Here is a 23,775-nt window from a genome sequence, read left to right on the forward strand (position 1 = left end):
TAGACTCACTCTTCTCCCTCCCCTGGGTAACAAGGGTTCAAGGTCATAGTTCACTAGCCCAGCAATCCACAATAGTTACGGGACAATATCCCCTGAATAGGACAAATGTTCCTTCCTGCCCCTGAGGCTTCTTTCCTTGTGCCGGGAGCCCCACCCGCTGTAACACACATGGCCTCTCTCTTGCCTCTTACTCTGACCCGGGAACTGAGGACTGGGCCTCTTCCTCTCCTCCTCCTTTTGGGAGTAAGTCGCCCTCAAGAAGCACCCCTTCTGATCTCCTGTCTAATTCTGGGCTTGAATTAGGAAACCCATTTTCCCACAGATATAAGCCATGTTCTCCAGTGTTGAGGGAAAAGAGCAATATATTAGGCTTCAATCTGTCATCTCCTCTCTCTTATTTCTCAATTGGTTCATACCTTGGGTGAGAAAGAGGGGATGCTATTTATGAGGCTCCTTCAAACCCCCAACTCTCCTCCTTCCAGCCCTCCTGGCACCGTGGTTTTTTATTTTAGTGATAGCTCAATAATTATTCCACTATGAAGGGGAGAAAGAGGTCAGATCACATATTATGGGGCAAATTCTCCTCAATGGAAGGCAAGCTCTCTTCTTTAGATTGGGTCCCCTCACCAGGAAGGGACACGTGTAACAACAGCAGAAAAGAAAGAGATTCAGCGGGCCTCCTGCTGAGAGTGCTCTCCTAAAAGAAGATAAAGAATTTGGAAAGTCATTAAGGGAGGCCTGGCCCTGGCTGGAGCTGTCTAGGAGGGAAAAGATCCTTGCAAAGGGGCTGTCAGGGAAAGTGGGTAGGGGTAGAGGTGGTGAGCAATGGCCATAATGCAGCCGCCTAACACACTAGGCAAAGTAAAACACTCACTTGTCCCACTGTGGATGATCAAGGAGCACTTTACTCTTTCTCGTCCTTCCTGGCCAACTCCTAGCCATGTCGCTATTCACTGGAACCAGCATCCAAGAGTACCCAGGAAGAGTGGGAGAGAGAAGAAAGCTTTCATATGCTCCCCCTCCATTCTCAGGTATGAGTAGCCCAGAGAGGACATCTGAGAGCTTCTGGTGGGCTGCCTGGAATGACTGTCTACATGCCCAGGAATCAAGGTAAGTGACAAACGAGTGTGCATTTCCTGTAGCCATATTTATCTTGCTTTTTAGAAGATTTGAAGAAAGCCCCCAAGATCACCCAGATTTAGGTCAATACCTAAAAATCACCTGGCTATTACTGAGTCAAAATCTGTAAAAATTCCTGGGTTTTATTGGGAAAATGGTAAGCAACTCCCTCTCCAATAGTTACACACTTTCTTTCCTTCTTTCTTTCTTTCTTTTTACACAAATGCTTTTTAATGAAAGCACATGGGGATGCTTGTCCATATAAAACTATAAATAATGAAAGAAGCATTAAAAAAAATCATAGGGAAAAGATGTGTGAACTAGGAAAGAAAAAGGCAAAGAGAAGCAAGAAAAATGTAAAAAGTCTTCAAGAAGGATGAACACAATTGAGAAAAAGACTTTGAGGAATAGAACGCACGGATGGAACAATGGTTTGAGGGGTCTAGAATTTTCCCGGAGGTATAAGAAGGCCTCCCAGCTGGGCTCGGGTCAAATTATTTTGGAGATAGAATGACAACGGAGAGAAGAGAGAAAGAGATATGCATGAACTTTCTAGTTAGACTGAGAACAGAGAAGTTTAAATAAGAATGGAACACACCTTTGTAGAAAGTCAGTCAGAAATAAATCCTAAAGTGGGAAGCCCTGCACTGAGGGAAGCTGACAGAAACATCCAGAACTGAGAAAATTTCTTTAGCAGAATATTTTCCAAGCTGTGAATGAAGCTGAGTTCTATAAATTTTCTATCCTTTCGTTCAATAAATATTTATTGGGTACCTACTCTCTGTCAGTTACTGAGCTAAATTCACTGGTGAGCAAAACAGAATGGCCCCCAGCCTCACAGAGCTGGTGGGGGCAAGACAGACATGGAACAATTACACAAGCAAATGTATAACCACAGCTTGAGAGACATGCTCTGACAGGAAAAGAACTCACTCACAGAGTGAGAGAATAGAACAGGGGGACCTCATGACACTGTTTGCCTGCCACATTCCCCCATGTATGTTGCCCACACCTCAAGATCCCCCCAAAGTCCCCACTATAATAAAAGAAGTTGCTGCAAATGATTCAAAGCCTGGTGCTGGACCAGTGTTACCCGACAAGGAGGCCAAGGAGATGCCAATGAACTTGGACTTGATGCACACTGGCTGTTTTCTGCTCCAGGCAAAATTTTGTCTTTTTTTTTGTTTCTTTTTTTCCGGAGGAAGATTAGCCCTGAGCTAACATCTGCCAATCCTCCTCTTTTTTCTGAGGAAGACTGGCCCTGAGCTAACATCCGTGCCCATCTTCCTCTATTTTATATGTGGGATGCCTACCACAGCATGGCTTGCCAAGGGGTGCCATGTCTGCATCTGGGATCCTAACTGGTGAACCCCGGGCTGCCAAAGCAGAACATGTGCACTTAACCACTGTGCCACCGGACCAGCCCCTGCTCCTGGCAAAGTTTTCACTGACGGCCTCACAGCAGAATCATCCAAGGTGGGGATCTTGACAGCCTGATAGACTTGTCCTCTTTGTATCTTACTCAAGTTTTATACAAATGCCCCAGGGAAGTTCCAGGTTTCAAGTGTGCACGAGTTGTGGGCAAATAAATGCATATATCATTCATCTATGTTCACTCACCTGTCATTCATCCACGATTATTAAAGAGTAGCATTGTCCTTTAATTTGATTAGAATGGATTTCACCAGAATGTGGATTTGATTAGAATGACCAGACAGAAGCTTGTTTGGATTACTGAACACACATAATAAATGTCCCCATTGTTAGTTAATTGGTACATTTTTTCCTTTTAAAGGAATTAAAGTTATATACAAACTCTTTAATGGAGCTTAATGTAATGACTAAAGTACACTTTCATCTTTCATGAAATGACTAGGCTGTTTATCTGTGCAGATGACAGCAAGCGTAGGCACCACGTGCTCCACAAGGTAAAGTAGTAAATAGTAGATAAAGTAACAGAGATGCAAACTTAAGTTGAAGTTGCATCTCCGCAGATAATACTCTCTTTAGAAAAGTATTCTCTTTTCAATATAGTTTTAGATTACTTTGTTCCTGTAAAGTGTTTAGCAGAGATATGCATGCTCTTATTTGAACAGTTCTCCACAAAGGACCAGAAACAGAGACCCCCAAAAACAACAAAAATAGACATCCAGGTCTCCTGATATTCTCCTCATGTTGAAAAAAGATTGAAAAATGGAATTTGACCAACCCTGGTGATGCTCAACCTGCAATGTACTGTTCGTGACCATCAATGATAATGTTTAAGGCTGACTGCACCACCCTATCATCATAGGGTGATGGAATTAAGCAAATGAGGTCACAAGGCAGGACCACGGTAGAGGACACTGGTCATTCCTTTTGTCTGCCCATCATCTGAAGCCCCTAGTTTGGTTTGGTGAAAGTCAGAGACCTCCTCCTAGTGCAGAGCTGAAGAATGTCAGCTACTCATTTTCCCAGTCTCCCCAATGTATTGTCACAAGGATGCAACCCATGCTCCCCTAACCATAAAGACGCAAGTCAGACTTTGAACCAGATACAAGTGCAGCAGATGTGACGGAGTGGATCATGAAGTATTCACCTGATGGTTTTCTGTGTGTTTTTCTGCCCCTCTTTTCTCTCTCTGGTATTTCAAAGGCTATTCTGAAGTACAAGGTGAAGATTCTCAGAGGTATGCTTGCAGAACCACTTTTTCCTCTCCCAGAGACTAGATAAGCCTCAGCTGGGGATGTGGACAGAGAAGGCAGAATGGCCATTCAGTCTGGAGAGGAAGGAAGGGTAGAAGAGATTGAGTCTGCCAGGCATCTTCCAAGTAGAATTAGCAGAACCTCTAGTCTGCAGGACCAGAGGACAGAGAGGAAGGGCTTAGAAGCAGAGCCCTCCTATAGCATAGGCATCAATTCCTTCACCATCTGTGCACAGCCCACCTCTCAGGAGTCCTGGATCCTCTTAAGTGTCCTCCACAGGGAGTGAGGGACTCGGACACTAAATGGGGTGGAGACATAGAGGGGGAACCTTGCTCCCAATCAAGACGGAATTGAAGAGCATCAGTTGGGAGCTTCCATGGTGTCATATAAAGAAGCAGGGACCATGTGTAATCCATTCCGGGACTGGTAGCCACAATGATGGTGTTGTATCCTGTTCCAGGGGCAGTCACAAGAGTGGTTCTAGCAGCAGCATCCAGGGCCCAGAATCAGTGGGGTCAGCAGGGCCAGCTGCTGTCTGTGTCAGGCAGACACAGCAGTGGCTTCTTCCAGGACCAGTTCTGTGGCATGGTTTGGGTCATTGTTCTTGGGTGGGTACCTTCCAAGTTGGAGTCTCCAGTCACCCCAGGGATTTGGTAGCTATCCAAGATCCTTTATAAAAACTTCCTTTTCTGCTTAAATTAACTAAATTAACTATAGTTGGTTTCTTTTGATTCAGCTAAGCTGCCTGCCTGCAACTGCCTCTTCTGGAGGTCAGGGTAAGCTGGCTTCGGCCACTTGGAGACAGATCAGGAACAAGGGACACAGCCCCACGGAGTCCTGCAATGACAGGCCTATAATTCTGGGATCCAAGATCAACTAGAACTGTAACTAGATGTGATTTAACTGCTTTGGAAATATCTCTCTGACATTCCTAAATCTTCAGAAAAGTCTTGTTAAAAATTACAGCTAGTTTCAGCTGTGCTGTGGAGCTGTATCCTGGGATGGAGACTCATGGGGAGAGCGGTACCAGCCTCCTCCCGTCACCAGCAGAGCAATGGCAACCACAACACAGGCAGAGGGGTCTCCTGCCACCTGCAGGAGGAGACCAGCAGCATTGCCGTGAGAGGTCGGTGGTTAGAACAGAGGTTGGCAATCCAGAAGGAGTTGATAGAGAAGACACAGCCTGTGACCAGGACAGACACGGGCAAACTTGAATGACAACCCCTGCAGAGACTAGAGGGCAGGAGACCTTGGAAGGTGGAATTGGGGAAGGACATGCTGCAGTGCCAGTGGAGCAGCAGGCATTGGGCTACATATGGATGCAAAGAAAAGACTCAGAAGTACAATTATCAACATGTTAAGGGTGGATCTCTTGGGGGGATGGATTTTCACGTGGTTTTTTTCCTTCTTTGTCCTCTTCTATGTTTTCCAAAGTCTCTACAATGACCATGTATTCTCTTTGTAATGAAGGAAAAGGAGGAGAGGTGAGAGAGGACGCGAGGGAAAGGGATAAGGAGGAGAAAGAGCAAGAGAGAGACAACGAACATGCTCACGACGCTGCAGTGGTTCCCTCGAGAAAGCACACGATGCCCTTGAAAATCATAGTTCATCTTCCTTTCTTTTGGGAAAGGGTGACGACTACGCCCTTGAGGGACAACTAGAAAAGAGAAGGAGGAGTAAATACTCCCCACAGTAAAGTAAGAGAGATGGGCCCTGTCTGAGCCTTCAGAATCCCAGGGACATTTGCCAGAGGTGGCAGTGGAAGCTGTGAGGATGTGGCCTTGTTCCAACTCAGTAATTGCATCCTGCCTGCTTGCTGCCCGTGCCACCTCCTCCTCCTACAGAACACAGCCACCTCCTTCCTGAGTGAAATTGCTAGGGAGGCCCGCTGTTGGCAAGCACTTGCCATCCCTCCCCATCTTGTCCATAATACCAGTTATTTTTTGCAGCTTACTCTCTAAAGGGACTGGACGTTCATGGGTGCCCAAATACAGCACCATTCCATGCTTTTGCACCTTTTTAAATGCTGGCCCATCTGCCAGGATGTTCTTCCACTTTTAATGCTTGTCAAACTCCTATTCCTTCCTCAAAACACAATTCTAATGCCGCCTCCTGCAGGAAGCCCTCCCATGTTCTAGTTTGTTTCTATGTCCTCTTCCCTGCCATCTCTGTGCCTTGCACATTCCCCTGTGGAGGGACGCATGCATCCTGCATTGCTGTCTACCTGCGGATGTGTCTCCCTATCTTTTGTCCAGGTACCCTGCACAGTGCACCCTGCGCAGTGGATTGTTCTAGACTTGTTCCCTCTTTTTTAGCACCTAGAGAAAATAGGAGAGTAGTAATTGTTTAAGGTAAACTAGTCTATGCAGGAAATAAAACTATTCATCCAGCAAGAGATCAAGCATCAGGATTTTATAATGGGGAATGCTTGTGAGAGTATATGATAGAGGCACAGGTGATGGACACACACACGTGCACACAATACATATTTGTTGAGTTGAATATTAATAGCACAGGAACTACATCAAGAGGAGAGTCCTAACTGTTTGAGCATGAACATTTACAGGAGAATAGAAATAACATATGTATACTCCTGAAAGTTCCCTAGGAGCTCCCTGGAAGTTTTTTTATAACCCCATTATAAACCGTTTAGATTATAACACCCTAAGAGGTGACTGGTAAATCTGTGAGGGTGTTTATGGTTGTCGTAACAATAGGAGGGGCTCTCTTGGCATGGAGTGGGTGTGGGCAAGAATGTTCAGACATCCTGGAACATAAGAGTTAGTGTCACAAATCAGAGAAGTATCCCAAATTTAGCCTGAGTTTTGAAAGTCTCACTGGGAAAAATTCATGTTTATAATTAAGCGAGCTGAGACCTTACCTCCCTTTTACATACAAACACACAAACACACACACACACAGAAACCTTTTGCAGTTTCAATACAGGCTGAATTTTATAAGAATATGACTCCAAAGTAAATTGTGGGAAGGCCGAACTTTGATTAGTTGGAACCTTGCCAAGAATTGTTTTCCATTTTGGAAAAGCACACCACGGGCAGGAAAGTCCCTTGTGACATCTAAGTCACTGAAAGGACACGACTGAACTGGACGGCCTTTAGAGCTACTGCGTTCTCATGTAGCCACAAGGGTCTCAGTGGCTCAGTCGGCCTCCTGGGGTTTCATGACCAAGCATCTACTACAGGAACATGCATTATTTTACTATAAATTAACTTCCCTTTATTTCTCCTTCATATTGCAGCTAGAAAATTGTACTGAATCTTTCGAAGTTGCCCTACCTATGAAATTCATTTTAACGTGGTAAAGGGGCATTAACAAATATTTGCAATAAAATGGGGAGTTGGGTATCACGGAGTTGAGAACCACTGGATGAAATTAAACCACACATTGCATTTAAGGTTGACTTGAGAAATCTGTAGAATTACACTTGCAGGTATCGCCTGATGAGATAAAAGTCCCCGTGCACATAAACACTGTGTGCAATAAGCATTATCAGGGGACAGCCCCCCAGTGAACCACCCTTTCATCAAAATTATTCCACTTCAAAGGTTAAGACCTTTTTTTTTTTTTTTTTGCATTGACATTTATTTGCATTCGAGACTCCTTTTGATCTCAAGGTCATTTTCTATATGAAAATGTATGAGGTCATGTCTGGCAGTGCTCATTCACTCACTTACTAGGCATAGGTGCCAGGCCCTGTGCTAGAGACTGTGTTGACCAGGCAGGTGGGACTGGCCTTCACAGAGCTCTCAGGCTGATGGGGATGGCAGGCTTTGGACAAGTAACTCCAATTCGGGGAGATGAATGTTATTCTAGGGCATACAAGGTGCTCTGACCTCACTTGGGAGTCAGAAAAACTTCCCTGAAGAACTGAGGCCAAGAGAAAGATGGGGACAGTGCTCGAGGCACCATAAATGTCACATACAAAAGTGTGGAGATGAAAGAGGGTGGTACATTCAGTACCAACACACAGGCCCTTCGAATTTCGCCCATGGAAGCAGAAATTTCTCCCCAAATACTGTCCTCAAGGATCTTACTCCAAGAAAGAATGTTAACTGTGAAAAACTTCTGAAACTTTGATCCATTTGACCTTTTCACAAAATCTGGTTGGTGGGTTCATTTTTGTTGTTGTTTCCCTAATCATAGGGGAGAATTTGAATTCAAGACATTTCTAGAAATATTATTAAAAGTAAAGGCATGTGATCGTTAAAAAAAAACAATAGAAAAGAGATGGAAAGCAATGTCCCCATTTTTCACCCAGGAGGCAGTCTCATCAATCCTCAACCCACCCCGCCCCCCGCCAGTAGAGGCTCCTAGGAGCAGGTGTCACATGTTTATACGGCCATCTGGACAGGTCCTCTTCCTCCTCCTCCCTGGAGAAAAGTTGACAAGACTCCAAAGGGAGGCAGGAGAGAAACATACCTAATAGAAACATAGAATCAAAGGGCTGAGGACAATTGAGACTTTTTTAAAGAGCAGCAAGGAGAAGAAGCAAACAGCGATATCAGAAAAAGTATGAAAGCCAAAAAGAAAGTGGTAATAATCCTGAAAGAACGCCACGTGGCATTTATATGCCATGCATTTCATTTTAAATGTTGATATTTGCTTTCTTGTTAGCCTTGGTGCCAACTCTCTTACAGCAGTCAGTGAAACTCAGTTTTAAAAAATCACACAGAAGCTTGCTGCACTCTATCCTTAACATCGTATAGGATTTTCTTCTTGCAGCTGCATGCTATATATCCCTGTTTCTAATCGTTTGATAAACTGCAAAGCAGTGTGAAATTAGAAGGGAAAGTCCTGATAACTCATAGGAGGTACCCGAGGCATTTGTTTGTGCCTACTCAGCAGTACGAGGGAACCTGGGGGGGTGAGGGGTGGAGAGGTAGACAGCCAAATATTAACAAGAATAATTCAACATATGGCTCTTCAACCATCCCAAGCTCAAGTGAAAAGACTGGTTACAATAAAATCACTTCTGCCAAGGCATGAAAAAACTAACCAAGGGGACACTGCTCCATCTGAGTGGAGCCATAGTGGCAAGAACACAGTATCTAAACATGAGAGACAGGATTTGAGCACAGCAAAACCTGTCTTCCGAGGGTCCCTTCTGATATTGGAAGGGCCAGATATCTATTGGGAGGAAAGTCTAGGAACACTTTGATGCTTTATAAAAATATGAACTGGCCCGTTCTTTTCACTCTTTGATTTTCCTTTTACTAGCATCTATGTATGTGGTGGAATATTATGGACACATCTGTGTAAACAGTTGCAGCCCGTGAAGTGTGGGCCGAGGATGCAGAGCACAACCTCCCCCCTTGCTCAGACTGAATGGCAGGGGCATGCTCAGACCTTCTGCATCTTTTCCTCCTAGGGTGATCACTGATGACTGGAATTTTGTCCCAGGCCCAAGCCTTGCTGTCCATTGGATCCTCTCTGTCTGTTACTGCCCTTACTGCTGCTCCCTCCACTTGCCCAGCCCCACTCACCTGCATGCCTGTTCCCAAGAAGGGTAGGAGTGAGGGCAGCATCAGCAAGTATCTCGTCTTCATTTGAGTTTGTCAGGGGTGCTGCCGAGCCTACACACCCTGGGTGCTTGGAACCGAATCTGGTTCACGTCTCTCTCCTCTCAAATCAATTCACAATCAATAAGTATTTACTGAACACCTCCAAAGCACTTAGCCCTGAGCAGACATCGCAGGGGTACAGGAAAGAAAGGCACAGTACCCCTTAGCTTCAAGGCTCTTATGCTTTACTTAAGAACAGCCCACTAGCAACATAAATCAGGTGCACCATTGAAGATGCGTGTGACATCAAATATACAAGCTGGAATTCACAAGTCCCTCCTCTGGGCTCCCATAGCTAACAGCATGCTTATCACAACAGTGAACAGCATTTACTGAGTGCTGACTACATGCCAGACATTGTTCTCATGCATCAACTAACTACCAAAAGAGGGAGCTACTATTTTTTATCCCAATTTTTCAAATAAGGAAACTGAGGCACAGCCCGATGTCACATGGCTGGTACGTGGTCCATCAGGGTTTACGCACCGAGGCAGTGTGACTTCAGAGGCTGCCTGCCCTAGCCCTGGTCTCATTATGGACATTGGTCTGTACATATCTGTCTTCTCCTTGGGAGAAAGAACCATCTCTTGTTTATTACCACGTATCCCCACAGTGTTGAGAACACAGAAGGTGTTATTTGATAGTTGCTTATTAAATTGACCTGGGGAGAGGCATGAAGGAACAACCATGGTAGGGATCTGGATAGTGAATCACAATGAGGCAAACAAAAGGATTTCAGAGCAGCAGCAAGGCCAGGTGGACACCGGACACCACCTGCATGCAGAAGCCCAAGGTGGCCTGGCGCTGAGCCGCCCTCCCTCCCAGCAGCTCTGCTCCGGAGCTGAAGAAGCAGGATGGGAATAAACACAGCGACACAGCTGGAGGTGATGGCAGGGGGGAGGTGGGGACAGGGACAAGAGGGAGACGAGGCATACGGCATGGCCTCCCCACTTTACCCCCAGAGTAACAGAATGGCAGCTGTTGGAGCAGCCAGGACTTGAGGCCAATCAGATAGCAATTTACCAAATGATGTCTTTGTGGCCTATAAAAGTTGAAGGAAAAAAACAGAAAATAACAAGTGTTAGTGAGGATGTGGAGAAATTGGAACACGTGCATTGCTCCATGGGAATGTAAAACAGTGCAGCACTGTGGAAAATGGTATGGCAGTTTCCTAAAAAATTGAACATAGAATATGATCCAGCAATTCCACTTCCATGCACATACCCAAAGGAACTGAAAGCATGGACTCAAACAGATATTTGTGCACCCATGTTCAAAGCAGCATTATTCACAACAGCCAGAAGGTGAAGCAACCCAAGTGTCCATCAACAGATAAAGGGATAAACCAAATGTGGTACACACATACAGTGAAATATTAGTCAGCCTGAAAAGGAAGCAAATTCTGACACATGCTACAACATGGATGACCTTAGAGACATTATGCTGAGTGAAATAAACCAGTCACAAAAGGACAAAAATTGTATGAGTCCACTTACACAAGGTCCCTAGAGTAGTCAAATTCATAGAGACAGAAAGTAGAATAGAGGTTGCTGGGGGCTAGGGGAAGGGAAGAATGAGGAATTATTATTTAATTGGTACAGAGTTTCAGTTTGGGAAGATGAAAAAGTTCCGGTCATGGATGGCGAAGATGTTTACACAACAGTGTGAATGTACTTAACGCCATTGAACTGTGTATTTAAAAATAGTTAAAATGGTAAGTTTTAGGTTATGTGTCTTTTACCGCTATAAAAAAAAAAATAAGCATAAGGAAAAGGTTGAACCAGGCTCAAAAGCATCCCACTAGCTCCTGGGGTTACCTTAAATGAAGAGAACCTCTTTGAAACAGTGACTCTGGCCAGGACAAATGTTAATTCCATGGAAAAAAAGAGAACCCAGAATGACATGGAAATAGTGTTGATTTGAAAAGCCAGTGTTCCTCTGCCCCTTTGTACTCAACTTTTCTGAGTATGGGAATCCCTTTTGAGTGTTCAAAAAAATTCCTTGATCCCCACACAGCAATAGAACATTTGGTACCCACTGATTGTGAAAACATATAAAGAAAAGAGATACTATAAATTCAGGAATCATCTTTTAAAATGAACTTCAATGAATTGTTGATGATGACCCCTCTACATACATTTGGAAAAGGGTAGCACATGTGTGAAGAATACTGTTGATTCTGTCTACCAGCCATGCTTGATGCACAAAAGTTTTTTCTGATCCTTTAAAATAGCACATCAGGCCCCTGGGACCCCGCCACCCATAGGGTAAGAGCCACAGCTCTATACTAACAGAGACCAAAACTCAGCAGTAAACTTCCAAGACACGGTGCAGAGGCATTAAGTCAAAAATGCTATGATGCGCAAATGCAGCTCTTCTCGGAAAATAAAAAGCAAAGCATTTTCCCCCAGGAATATAAAGTGTATTTCCTCTAACAGGAATGCACGGTTCCTAGGCTGGATTCAGTTTGGGCAGCCCCTGCCTGCACAAAGTAATCAGAGCCTGCTCAGCACTGTGACCGTACTACGCCTGTCCTACCGTCACCTCCTAAGGGAGCTGCCTCTTTGGGGTAAAGGTGCAGAACATTGGCCTGCCTCTCAACAGTGCTGTATTCTAAACATTATACCTTTCCTAAAGCAAAAGGTCCTAAAGCTATTTGGAATTTATCAGTGACCACTGCCATACCAGTCATTTAGGAATCATCCCCAGTGCCACCCAAGTGTAAACACACAGATCACACACCAACTCCAGGATGGGCAGAATCAGCCCAAAAAGGACGTCTCTCGTCTCTCAATTTTCAGGAACCTAGTTTGTCAGAAGCTACCCCAGAGTGAGTTATTACTTGATTGGCTCACAGAAGTAGCATGAGGCTAAATGTAAAAGAAAAAGAAAAAGAAGAGGCTTTTTTTTTTACATTGATAAATGTAATTTTAAAAAAGAGTAAAGAGTTCTATAAAAGGGCAAAGGATTATTATTCTGTTAAATCAGTGCCTTCCAGAGGAACCAAACCAGCCTGTGAAAATTGGTGGTGAAGGACAAATATGGGAAATCATTCATCTATTAAGCTGGTTTTATGATACTAATAAAAATGAGTCAATAAAATTCTTGCGTTAAATTCATAACTCAAAAGTACTTGGAAGTTTCAGAAACAGATTACCATGTGGTAGATCTAAAGCTTCCCTGGACTTGCGGTGGTCCCAAAATGCAAAGATATAAAATGTCTTAATTAATAAAACCCCTGGGATTCTAGGAAGTGATCATCTCTTCAATGGGCAAGTCCTAGCAGATAATATCCATAAAAATATTCCAGAGACTTTCCTCTATTGGATGACTGCTTAGGAAGAGCGTCTTCCACGACTTTCCTTGAGTTTAGGACTGAGTTAAATTCCCAATGGGAATCAAAATCTTGGCATTGCTGCCCTCAAACTCCAGGTTCTCAAAACCATTGAAGCAGAGCATTGAGGCAATCTGATGAAGACAGAAAAAGAATATTTTTTGAGGGCAAGACCAGCTGCCTCAGCTCACCAAGGGTTTGGCTTTAAGCTGTGTGTTCCTCTTATTGTCAACAGTGAGTGGGTGGTACAAAGTGGAGCAATGAGGTGGAAGAACAGAGAGTGGAGAATACCGTCTGCTTGGCAACTCTTCTTGCAGAGGTGGGTCCAAACGAGTCAGCCATCCGGACAGTACAAGCCTGGCTTTTATAATCCCACCCTCACATTAGTCACATGATGGACATGAGCAAGGGGCATTTAAATCCTAGATTAATCTCCAGGGGAAGAGAACACCAAGAAAGAGATGTTTGCTAATGATGAACCAGATTAAGGAGATAGAGCAGGCACACAGAGAAGAATCAGAGACTATAGTCCAATTCAAAGTATCGATAGATGATATAAAGTCGGAAAACTAAAACTCCTTGAGAGTAGATAAAGAGGGGGCCAAGATGAGCTTTTGCTCAACCGGACATCTTTTTCTGTCCCCAGGTCTTACTAAACCTCTTGTGGAGACTCTTCTGAACCATCAAATGTCACCCCTACCTTACAAGAGAAAGAAAGAAGGATAGTAGAAAGACTAAGTCTATGCACGCCCACTGGGGCAGGGAGACCTGGTTTGGAATCCTTGCTCTGTCACTTATGGGCCGGGTGACCTTGGACAGGTCACAGAACCAGAGTAAGCATCCCAATCTCATAAAATTAAGAAGGCAACAATGGTCCCTTTGAGAGGGTTGTTGTACAACTTACTCTAGGTAAAGCCCACAACCCGGAGTCTGGCATCTAGTAAACTCTCAAGACAGATTAGCAACTTATCTCTAGACTTTGATAACTGAGGTGCCATAATACTCAGTCTGACCTCAATCACATCCTATTGGACAAATGACAAATCCAAGCCTCCCTACAAAGGGCCCTATGTACGGAAGGTCACGAGTGATTGCCCACCCCAAAGTGACAATCAGATTCCCAGAAGTTACCTCTTCAAAGTTTGTCAGAAAGAAAAAGACAGACTCTGTTAAAGCTACCTTAAAAATGTTTAAATGTTAAACACTCTCCAGGCAATATTTTAAATAGTTATATTTTAGGCAGAGTTTGACAGCTTTGCTGTTTACAGAAAAGAGTGAAGATGCATTTTAAAGGCCACGAAAATATATAACCTACAGTGATCTCAGACAGCACAGGAAACATCAGAGGGACACTGGCCAGTTAGCAAGGAGAGGCCAAGAAAGAGGAAGAATTGTATATTTGATGAGTCCCTACCGGCTCAGCTAAGATAGGGCTGAGATGGTTTGCCTGCTGAAGAACAATGCAGAACAATCTATCTCTACGTATATCATGAGAGTCAAGTCCCCAGGCACTTTCCCTTATTAGTGAGAAATGATCTTATTCCCAGACTACAGAGTCCTAAAGCCCTCTTTATGGACTCATCTGAGAGAGGAGAGTTCTAAGTGGAAATGGCACTGGCACTGAAGAACTGGACTGGCCCATGGTGGAGACACCAGAGCTCATGTGGAAGATTCAGCCAGGGGACCAGGGCATGCCCCTTGGGACCTGTGGGACAATTGACCCCTTACATCCCAACAGAGTCGTGGTTCTTAACTGAGGTGATTTTGCCCTCAAGGGGACATTTAGCAATGTCTGGAAACATTTTTGGCTGTCATAACTGGGGGCACCAATGATACTGGCCTCTAGTGAGTAGAGGCCAGGGACACTGCTAAACATCCTACAATGCACAGGACAGGTCCGCCGACAACTATCCAGCCCAAAATATCAACAGTGCCAAGACTGAGCAACCATGCATGAGAGCAAGGGAGAAAAGAAGGGACCATCAGGGACAAACTATGTCACAGGCTGTCATTAAGAGATGTTGTGTAGTCTGTTTTGTGGATGCTGTTTACGTAATTCATCCCAAGTGCACATCCAGACCTATCATTAAAGCTAGACAATATCCTTAAACTAATTTAGAAGAGATCTGTTTGATAAAGCTTTAAAAATATTTGCCTTTTTTGCATTTTAAAACAATTACCTCCCACTCTCTTCTAGCCCTTTAGGGAGAATAAGAAAGCAATTGTTCACATCAAAATCAAGGTCTTTTCTCTCATAAAAATAAACTCACATTATTTATGTAACATTAATCCTACTGAGTTATTGCTCAGGAATTTTTAATAGGGTATGCACTAGTGCAGGCATGTTATAGAGGCAGACAGACACATGTACACACACAGATTCTCAGGAACTCTCACCCACCAACTGGCCCTCCTTCCCCCACCTATTTAGGCAAAAAGCTGGTGTGTATAACTAATGCCCCAATGAACATCTCCACTACCAATAAGAATTGGAAATTGTAGTTCAACCCACAGAGCTGAAAATACCCAGTTTCCAAAACAAGGATTTTGACCTTCTTGAAATACTAATTCTTTTAAGTTAACCTCATTGCTGCTGGGAGCTAGCTCAAAGACACCTTGTAAGAAACAGAAGCCTCTTACCAAATGTGTTCCTCAAAGTCTTTCCCAAACTCAGACCAGGCACATGGCAGAGGGCTCCAGAGTCCTTGGCTTGCAGCACTAGCCCCTTCCCGCAATCCAAAGTGATTGACAGCCCACTACTGGAACATCATTAGTAGATTGAGATTGTCATCACCCTGTCTTAAGCATTTGGCAGGTTCTAAAGTCCCCAAGTAATCATGGCACCGATAAGCCTAAGGTGATGTTTTATTACTTGTCAGCTACACCCAGGGTCCTTTGGCTCCAAAGGCAAATAAACATTTCTGCCGTATCCGTCAGGGGGAAAGCCAAAGAAGAAAGAGTGTTCCTTAGTTTTAGAGGTAATATCAGAAAGCCTGCTGATCAGTCAGATAAAAAGAGGCAGCTGCTTCCTACCAGAGGCCAAAGTCCAGCTCAGAGCAAGAATATGGGATCCAGTCCAAAGTTTGACCAGCTTTCCTACAGCATCCTATCAAGCAACAGTCGGCCTGGCCCAGCAAAAGAGCCAGCCCATAGCAGGGGAGAGAGGCTGCCCGCTTCCAAAATTTGCTTTGGAACCCAAGCTCAGCCCTGCTTAATCCCAAATCATTATCCTCCGTTGTTAACTGCCCAGATTTCCCCCCGGAAACCTAGGAAGAATTATTTTTACTTTATATTATATAAATACTTATAAATCATCTCCATGATTTGGCATAGTATGTTCAAAAATCCTAAACTCCACATGGGTTTCAGGGTGTGGATTAATATATCTGACAGTAAATATTTTTGGCTTACCTCGAAAAGGTTAAGGCAGGATTATGGGTTCCACTCCAGGCTATGCCCCCAACTCACTGTGTGGCCCTAGGTAAGTCTCTTAACAAATCATGGGCTCCATTTCTCAGATGTGAAGTGAGACTAAAGCAGTGTTCCCCAAATAGTGATCCACAGGCCATCTGTTCTAAATCCCAGGGATGCTTGTCACCCTAGAGTGGGGCCCAGGAATAATCCCGGTGAATATGCAGATGAGACCACTAGTGCTCATCAATTTTCCCATCCCCTCCTCTTTCTGGAAACCAAACAATGCATTCCAGGTCCCTTTGCAGTTGAGTCGGGGCACGTGACCAGTTCAGGCCAATGGGCTCTGATTGGAGGCCAAAGCTCTTAAGAGCCAGTATGCGATGCCCAGTTCTCTTCCCCTGAAAAAAATCATAAAGCCTGGAGAGTTGCCTGGGCTGCAGCAGATCTGGCAGAGGTGAGCATAAACTGGGGTTATTTGTTACCATAGCATAAGCTAGTCTCCCCTGACTGATTCAAGGATCCCAGAGGCCATCTGATTTACATCAAGAGGGAGGGAGGACAGCTTCCCTATGAGTGGTCTGGGTGGCTAGCAGTTGCCTGATACCTGTGGAGGATGCTGTCTTTTGTTTACCCCTACTGCTTCTTTGCCAACAGAGTTCCAATTTTGTTCATCACAGCAATGTGGTCGGCCCCAGGAGATGAAATATGATTCCTCTTGAGCTAAGAGTTCTGAAACTTTAGTAGGCAGCAGAATCACCTGCAAAGCTTAGTAGACACAGATGCAGGGCCCAAACTTCTCCAAGAATTGTCATTTCTAACGAGTTCTCAGAGGATGCTGATGCTGCTGGTCCAGGGACCACTCTTTGAGAACTACTAAATCAATCCACCCCATTCTCCTTTGTTAGATACTCACTTTCCTAACCACTCTTTGCAGGTGGGAATGGTCATGTCACCCAGTTCTGGTCAATGAGATAGAAGGGGAAGTCTGCAGGGTAACTTCTGGGAAAGATTTTTCTCTCCCATAAAAGTAGAAATTTTTGTCTTGCATTAAATGTGATTGAGTGAAAACATGATCTTTGGTCCTGAGGTAGCCATCTTGCAAACCAAGGGGTAACAAGACTGAGGATGGAAAGTCAATGTGCCAAGGAGAGCAGAGCAGAAAGAGAACAAACCTGGTATACTTGTGTGATAGCATGATTTATATTAAGAAATATATATTTGGTCTCCATCCCCAACCGTTCCTAGGACAGAGCTCCTAAAATCCTTGGAATTTCCTGTGATGGGAACAATATGGGTGTCTTTTGTGATGTTAATGTGGTGACTTTTGGGTTACCTAAGGATGGGGCTGGTTGCCAGGAGAACCAACCAGGAATAAAGGGTTGGAACTTTCAGTCCCACTCCCTGATTTCTGAGAGAGGAGAGGCTGGAGGTTGAATCAATCACCAATGGCCAATGATTGAATCCATCAGGCTTATGTAACAAAGTCTCCATAAAAACCCGAAAGGAGGAGGTGCAGGGAGCTTCCAGGCTGGTGAACCAGAACACTCCCAGGTGCCACCTCACCAGGCCTGAACTTCCACAAGGACAGAAGCTCCTTTGTTCAGGACCTCACCCTGTGTATTTTTTCAACTGGCTGTTGATTCGTATCCTGTAATATCTTTTGTAGTAAACCTGTAATCTAGTGAGTAAACTGGTTTCCCGAGTTCTGTGAGCCACTCTAGCAAATTAATTGAACCTGAGGAGGAGGTTTTGGGACCCTCTGATCTTTGCCATTCAGTCAGAAGCTTAGGTAACCATCTGGACTTACCTGAACTGGACACGTCGTCTTGTAGGATTGAGCCCTTAATATGTGGGATCTGATGTGATGTCCAAGTAGACAGTATCAGAATTGAATTGAATTGTAGGACACCCAGCTGGTGTCAGAGAATTGTTCGGTGGTGTGGGAAAAAAATCCATATATCGAAACTGGTACCAGAATCCTTAATGTATCACTGGGGAAGTGATGCACTAAATCTGAAACAACCTTCCTCCAGGCTTCTTGCTATTCGACACAAGTAAGTGTCAAATTCTTAACCCACTGTTAATCAGTATGGGGAAGCAAAGTCCATTCTCCTGGCCTCATGCTCTATGTGGAAGAACTTCAGCTGGAGTAACACTGTGGACCTCCAACCTCACTGCTCAACCCGATGGGTGACTTAGCTGGTGGACTTAGCAAAAGGGATTGAGTTCCTCCAGCTCAGCCCCCTTCTTCTCCCATTTGAAACCATCTCCTGCAGGAAGGTGCACTCTGTTTTTCTCTCTATGATGTAGCAAGGTTAGTGGGCCCTCATCGAGGAGGCCTGTGCTAATGATGACTGAGAGGATGTGGGAGGCAGAATTTCTAAAACAGCCTTTGAAGATGTCCTACCCTGATCCCCAGAACCTGAGAGATGATGAGCTATCACTCCTGTGACTACGGGATGTTACATAGCACAATTGACCTTAAGATAGGGAGATGATCTGCAGGAGCCTGATCTAATCACATGAGCCCTTAAAAGCATAGCACTTTCTCTGGCTGATTCTGGTGGCAGAGGGGTAGAGGGGAAGTCAGAGAGATACAAGAAGGTTTCCGTGCCTGCTCTGAAGATGGAGGGGCCTTGTGCCAAGGAATGAAGGTGACCTCTAGAAGCTAGGAATGGACTCCACTTGAGAACCAGCAAGGAAACAGGAATCTCAGTCCTACAACCACAGGGAACCTTCTTTTTTTGCCAAAACCTGAATGAATTTGGAAGCAGATTCTTCCCTAGATCCAGACCCCAGCCTGGCTGACACCTTGATTTCAGCCTTGTGATATCCTGAGCACAGCACACAGCCAAGCCTGACGGGACTTCTGACCTACAGAACTGAGGCTGACAAATGGGTGTTGTTTGAAGCATCTACATATGTGATAGTGTGTTATACCACAGCAGAAAACATACAGCAGGGAAGTCTTTCTAACTCAGAGTGAACTGGTTAGTAAGTCCTTTTGGCATCAGGGCTAAAACCACATTCTGTGATCAGCTTGTCAGCAATAAATCTCCATATGACTCCTATGTCTATTTCCTACTTAGTTCTGAACTTCAGAGGAGAAAAAGGAACTTTTATTTATTCACCCCAAAAAAACTCCAACAGTCAGGCATCTTATTACTCTGTAGCAAAAGCATTCCTAAATAATACAGCAACCCTCAGCAATTTTTTAAAATGAGGCTCAGACCTGGGATGTGGTAGAAGGACCCAAATCACATCACCTCAAACTCCAGGCACCTAGAAGGCTGATCTTATATTGTACCTTTACTCCACAAAAAAAAAAAAAAAAAAAAAAAAAAAAAAATCCTCTCTTCCCAAGAGCTGAGAGAAAACATCACAGATGAAGGGGAAGTCTTAACAAGCACTGAGCAGGGGAAAGAAAATAAACTTTCCCCGGGGGAACTGAAAATTTACACGGAGCTTTGTTGGTGTATACAATTTTCAACTCTCAAATAATCACCTTGGCGTAACTGGCCCTTTAAGGGTAGTTTAAATGAATGGCAAAGAACTTTGTGATTTTTCTACCAAAACTACACACAGAAAGCAAACTGCTGCAGGATCGGTTGTGTGTATATTCAGGAAGAGTGCTTACATTCCTCCTGGAACCCAGTCATCCCTTCCAACAGGATCTTCCAACACTCTGCAAATGCATACATCATGGTGATTCGATAACACAGCGCCATCTCCTTCCTAAAAGATGCCCAGTCTTTGATGGCGCTGCAAGGAGCTCTGTGGGCCAGCAGCATAAAAATGAAATGTGAGATGGTTACGGCTCTGTCCCAGAGTCTGTTGAAGGATCCACTTGAGAGGCAGCTTTAAGGAAGGAGAACTGCACTCTCTCTGTAGTCCGAAATTCATTAGGCGAAAGGAGGTCCTCAAATGTGGTAGCAGATGTAGTGAAAATGATGGCCACCTCTTCCCTCACTCAGAATACGGTAACTACATTTTATTTTTGGTAAAGGAGGATTTTGCAAGCTTTTAACCAATCCTTCCTTTCTACAAATAAGGAAAGTGAGATCTACAGAAGCTACATAAAAACAAAAATGCCAGATCAGTCATTTCTCCATTTGAATTCTGTGCTTCTGAGTGTTCAATCTGCCAGATTCATTTTTCTCTAACCAGGAGGGCCATGAGGCCACGGCTTAAAGGGAAACTCTGAGAAGTTCAAAAAAGCTCTTGGAGACGGGGTTGTCATGTCTGGTTTGGGGAGCTGAACATCTGAGAAGCACAGAAGATGAGCACTGACGGTTTCCATGGTGACCACGGAGCCCAGGTGCAGGCTCTAATGAGGCCGGCTGGCCAGCCAGCACTTAGGGGACAAAGATTGTGGGACATTCCAGAAAAACCCACACACCGCCAAGCTACTCAGATGAAATCTGAGCAGGTGGCTAGCCTGCCAACGAGAGCTTCTTTCAGGAGACACACACACAGCAGCTCTGAACTCTATGTGTCTGGCCCTGTGCCAAGCTCTTTTCCATATATTATTTCATTTAATCATCAACAAAACCTTATAAAGTGGATTCGAATTCTATATCCCCTTTTGCCGGCGAGTAAAGCGAGGCAGCTCACCCAGGATCACTGAGTTTGTCAAAGGTGACTCTGAGCCAGCCATAGTTCCTGATTCCCCCACTCTGACAAATCTTCTGAAACGGCTCACCTGGGGAGTTCCCTCACATTCTTCTAAAGAGAAGCTTAAGTCATGATTTCTTGTCTCAGAGGGAAAAACAAGTACAGATTTAGAGCTTACCACTGATCTACCTTTGCGCATCATTGTTAGATTCTGAAAAAGATCTCAAATTGTCGTTCTAAAATCTTAAGTCCTCGTAAGAAAGAACTCCCTGAAGAAGGTTTGACAGACTTGAGAAATCGGTCAATAATGAGAAAGAGAGCAGAAATGACCTTACACATAAGCAAACAAGTATTCTGTTAAATCATGTGAATGGGTGTGAGTTAAAGGGCATTGGGAACCCCAGTCCAGTCACATCTACTTCACATGCCTGTCACTGATGCCAGGAATGTCATCTTTAGTAAATAAATTCCTTGAGTTGAGATTTTTGTCCCTTATTTGAAGGTAAGTGTTCTCAAGAGGAAAAAACCCACTAACACAATAGCAATCATCAACAGTTCAGTATAAATTAGTACATCAGTGTACTACTGCTGAGGGAGCACTTAGCAGTGGGAAGAGAGAGAGGAAGGGGCCATGAGAAGACAGATACAAAGCAGTAGCTGGAAAAGGCACGCTTCTGGAAGAGGTCTTAAAAGTCAGGATCAGCCTGAAGGCACTGTTCTTGGAAATAAAAAAGGTGTGAAGCGGTTCCAATGACAAAATGGACGGATTTACAATTCTCTACTTTATTGCAAATATCCTAAGGAACCTGTCTTACATCTTTAAGAAGAAATTGAGTATGCCTCATGTCTTCAGAAAATCTGTGTTGGCAAATTCAACTTAACCTTCTTGTGTTATGATTCCAGAAATAGCACTTTAAAGAAGGAAACTACTCAAGAGAAGAGAGTTTAGGCACAGTCCCTGTGACCACCATTGGCCAAAACAGAAAATACGACCATAACATTAAACTACTCCATTCAAAGTGATAATGATATCGTTAACACCCTGATAACTCCTTCCGGATCCCGTCAGGCTAAAGCCAACTGGATCACAGAGTTCAGGGTTTAAATAGATGCAGTACTCACTCGAAAGACCTTCTCCACTCTTGCAATGCTTTTCCCAAAGATGGTTCCAAGTTGGTCTCCAATTCCAGCCAATAAGAAACCAAAGAGTGGAATTCCAAAGATGGCATATAAAATACAAAAGATTTTGCCTCCTTCAGTGCTTGGAGCAATATTCCCATACCCTGGTGAGAAATATTAAAAAGAGAGAAGGAGAGTGGTGAGGTAGCAGAGAAATTAAGAGCACTGAACCAAAGATCCCACAGACTTCCGAAAGGGTTCCTATATCCCCCCACTTCATGAGCTTTAGGGAGCAGAACTTCATTTCAAAGGCCCTAGGAAATTCAGAACATTGTTCCATTGCTTCTCTTCCTTCTCTCCTCATAAGGAGTTTTAAGGAGACCCAGGTTTCCTGGATCTTAATCTATTTAGTTTGATTACATTTTATGAAATTTGTGGTCACCCAGAATTGCGTTTCTGATGGAAAATGGTACCCTTTCAGAAACACCAAACATTATGGACATGTCTGGTTTAGGGAGACCTGAACACCTAAGAAGCACTCACCATTGACCTTTTTAGATTTGAAAAGAGCTTCTCCCTGACAGTCTCATCTCATGGGCGTCCCCTCCTCCTGACAGTGGCTGTCTTCAACACTTGCCTTCATAGGGTGATGGGTGCTCTGCCTTAAGGAGGGTATGTGGGCTAGTATGTATTCAGAAAGGACCCATGGATCACACAGCCCTACCTTGGGAAGCCTGAAAACAGTAAAGAGTGGGGTAGAGAAGACCTCGTGCCTCTTTCCCCCACTGACAGTGGTGTTTAGCTTTGCCTGGCTCTTTTTCTCTTTACTGGGAAGTCTGCATCATCTCTGAGGCCCGCCTCTCCTCCCACCCACTTCTTGCACTGAGGGTTACCAGGTGCTAAACAAATGTTTGTTAGTGGAATGGATGTTTGAATTACCAAAGAATCCTTTTATAGCCTGTTCTATTAACACGTATTTCAGATTTTTGTTGTTAGTGCCTTAGAGTCGATTCTGACTCCTAGTCCCTGTGTATAGCAGAGGAGAACGCTGCCCCATCTTTTTGAACCACCTTTTCATCTTCTGGTGCTATATCAGACAATGCTCCACTGCTATTCATGGGTTTTCATGGTCAATTTTTCACAAGTGGGTGGCCAGATCCTTCTTCCCAGTCTGTCTCAGTCTGGAAGCTTTGCTGAAACCTGTCCACCATGGATGACCCTGCTGGTATTTGAAATCCTGGTGGCATAGCTTTCAGCATCATAGCAACATGAGCCACCACAGCATGACAACTGACAGACGGGTGGTGTGGTTCCCTGACCAGGAAACAAACCCAGGCCATGGCAGTAAGAGTGCTGAATCTTAACCACTAGATCACCAGGGCTGGCTGTATTTCAAATAGTGCTTTGAAAACACCAACATCTGCATTCTTAAGAGTTCTGCAATTACATAAGTAACTCAAGTATAGTGAGTACCGGGCTTACAGTAGATGGATGGGACTAAAGAAAGTAGTGCTGGAGGAAAAAGTCTTCTGGCATCAGCACAACTTGTACAGAGATGAGAGTGTAAATTACTTGATATTCACTTTCATGCCAAGGAGAATTGCAATATTATGCTAATAGATAGTCACCTAACTATTCTCCCATATTAGGGTAACTCACGTGGGGCCTGTTTCTAAAGCCATGCAATGGGTGAGTTACCGGGATCATGATTCCCAGCACATTGGGTAAAGAATAATGTTGATGGTTGGTCCGTTGTTCATCCTCCTATGGGCCTGAAGACTCACTGTTGCTTCCTCCTTTTGGGTGATGAGTCACCTGGCTATTTTCCTTTACAACATTTTAGTCAGAATCATTTAAACCTCTTATCACAAATTATCTAAATTACAGTTCTCACGTCCTAGACGAGTGT

The 23,775-nt window shown here is 44.2% G+C and overlaps 1 protein-coding gene across 4 annotated transcripts in view; it reads right to left on the reverse strand.

The window, feature by feature from the left end:
* KCNK10 (potassium two pore domain channel subfamily K member 10) overlaps positions 1–23,775 on the reverse strand; it is a 130,878-nt gene that overhangs the window by 16,390 nt on the left and 90,713 nt on the right. For all 4 annotated transcript variants that reach the window (XM_046647069.1, XM_046647070.1, XM_046647068.1 and 1 more), the window contains exon 4: positions 21,870–22,030. In XM_046647069.1, the coding sequence (XP_046503025.1) occupies positions 21,870–22,030 (161 nt within the window). The remainder of the gene's footprint in view (positions 1–21,869; positions 22,031–23,775) is intronic.

This window comes from Equus quagga, chromosome 20 (genome assembly GCF_021613505.1).
Source record: "Equus quagga isolate Etosha38 chromosome 20, UCLA_HA_Equagga_1.0, whole genome shotgun sequence".
NCBI classification, from domain to species: domain Eukaryota; kingdom Metazoa; phylum Chordata; class Mammalia; order Perissodactyla; family Equidae; genus Equus; species Equus quagga.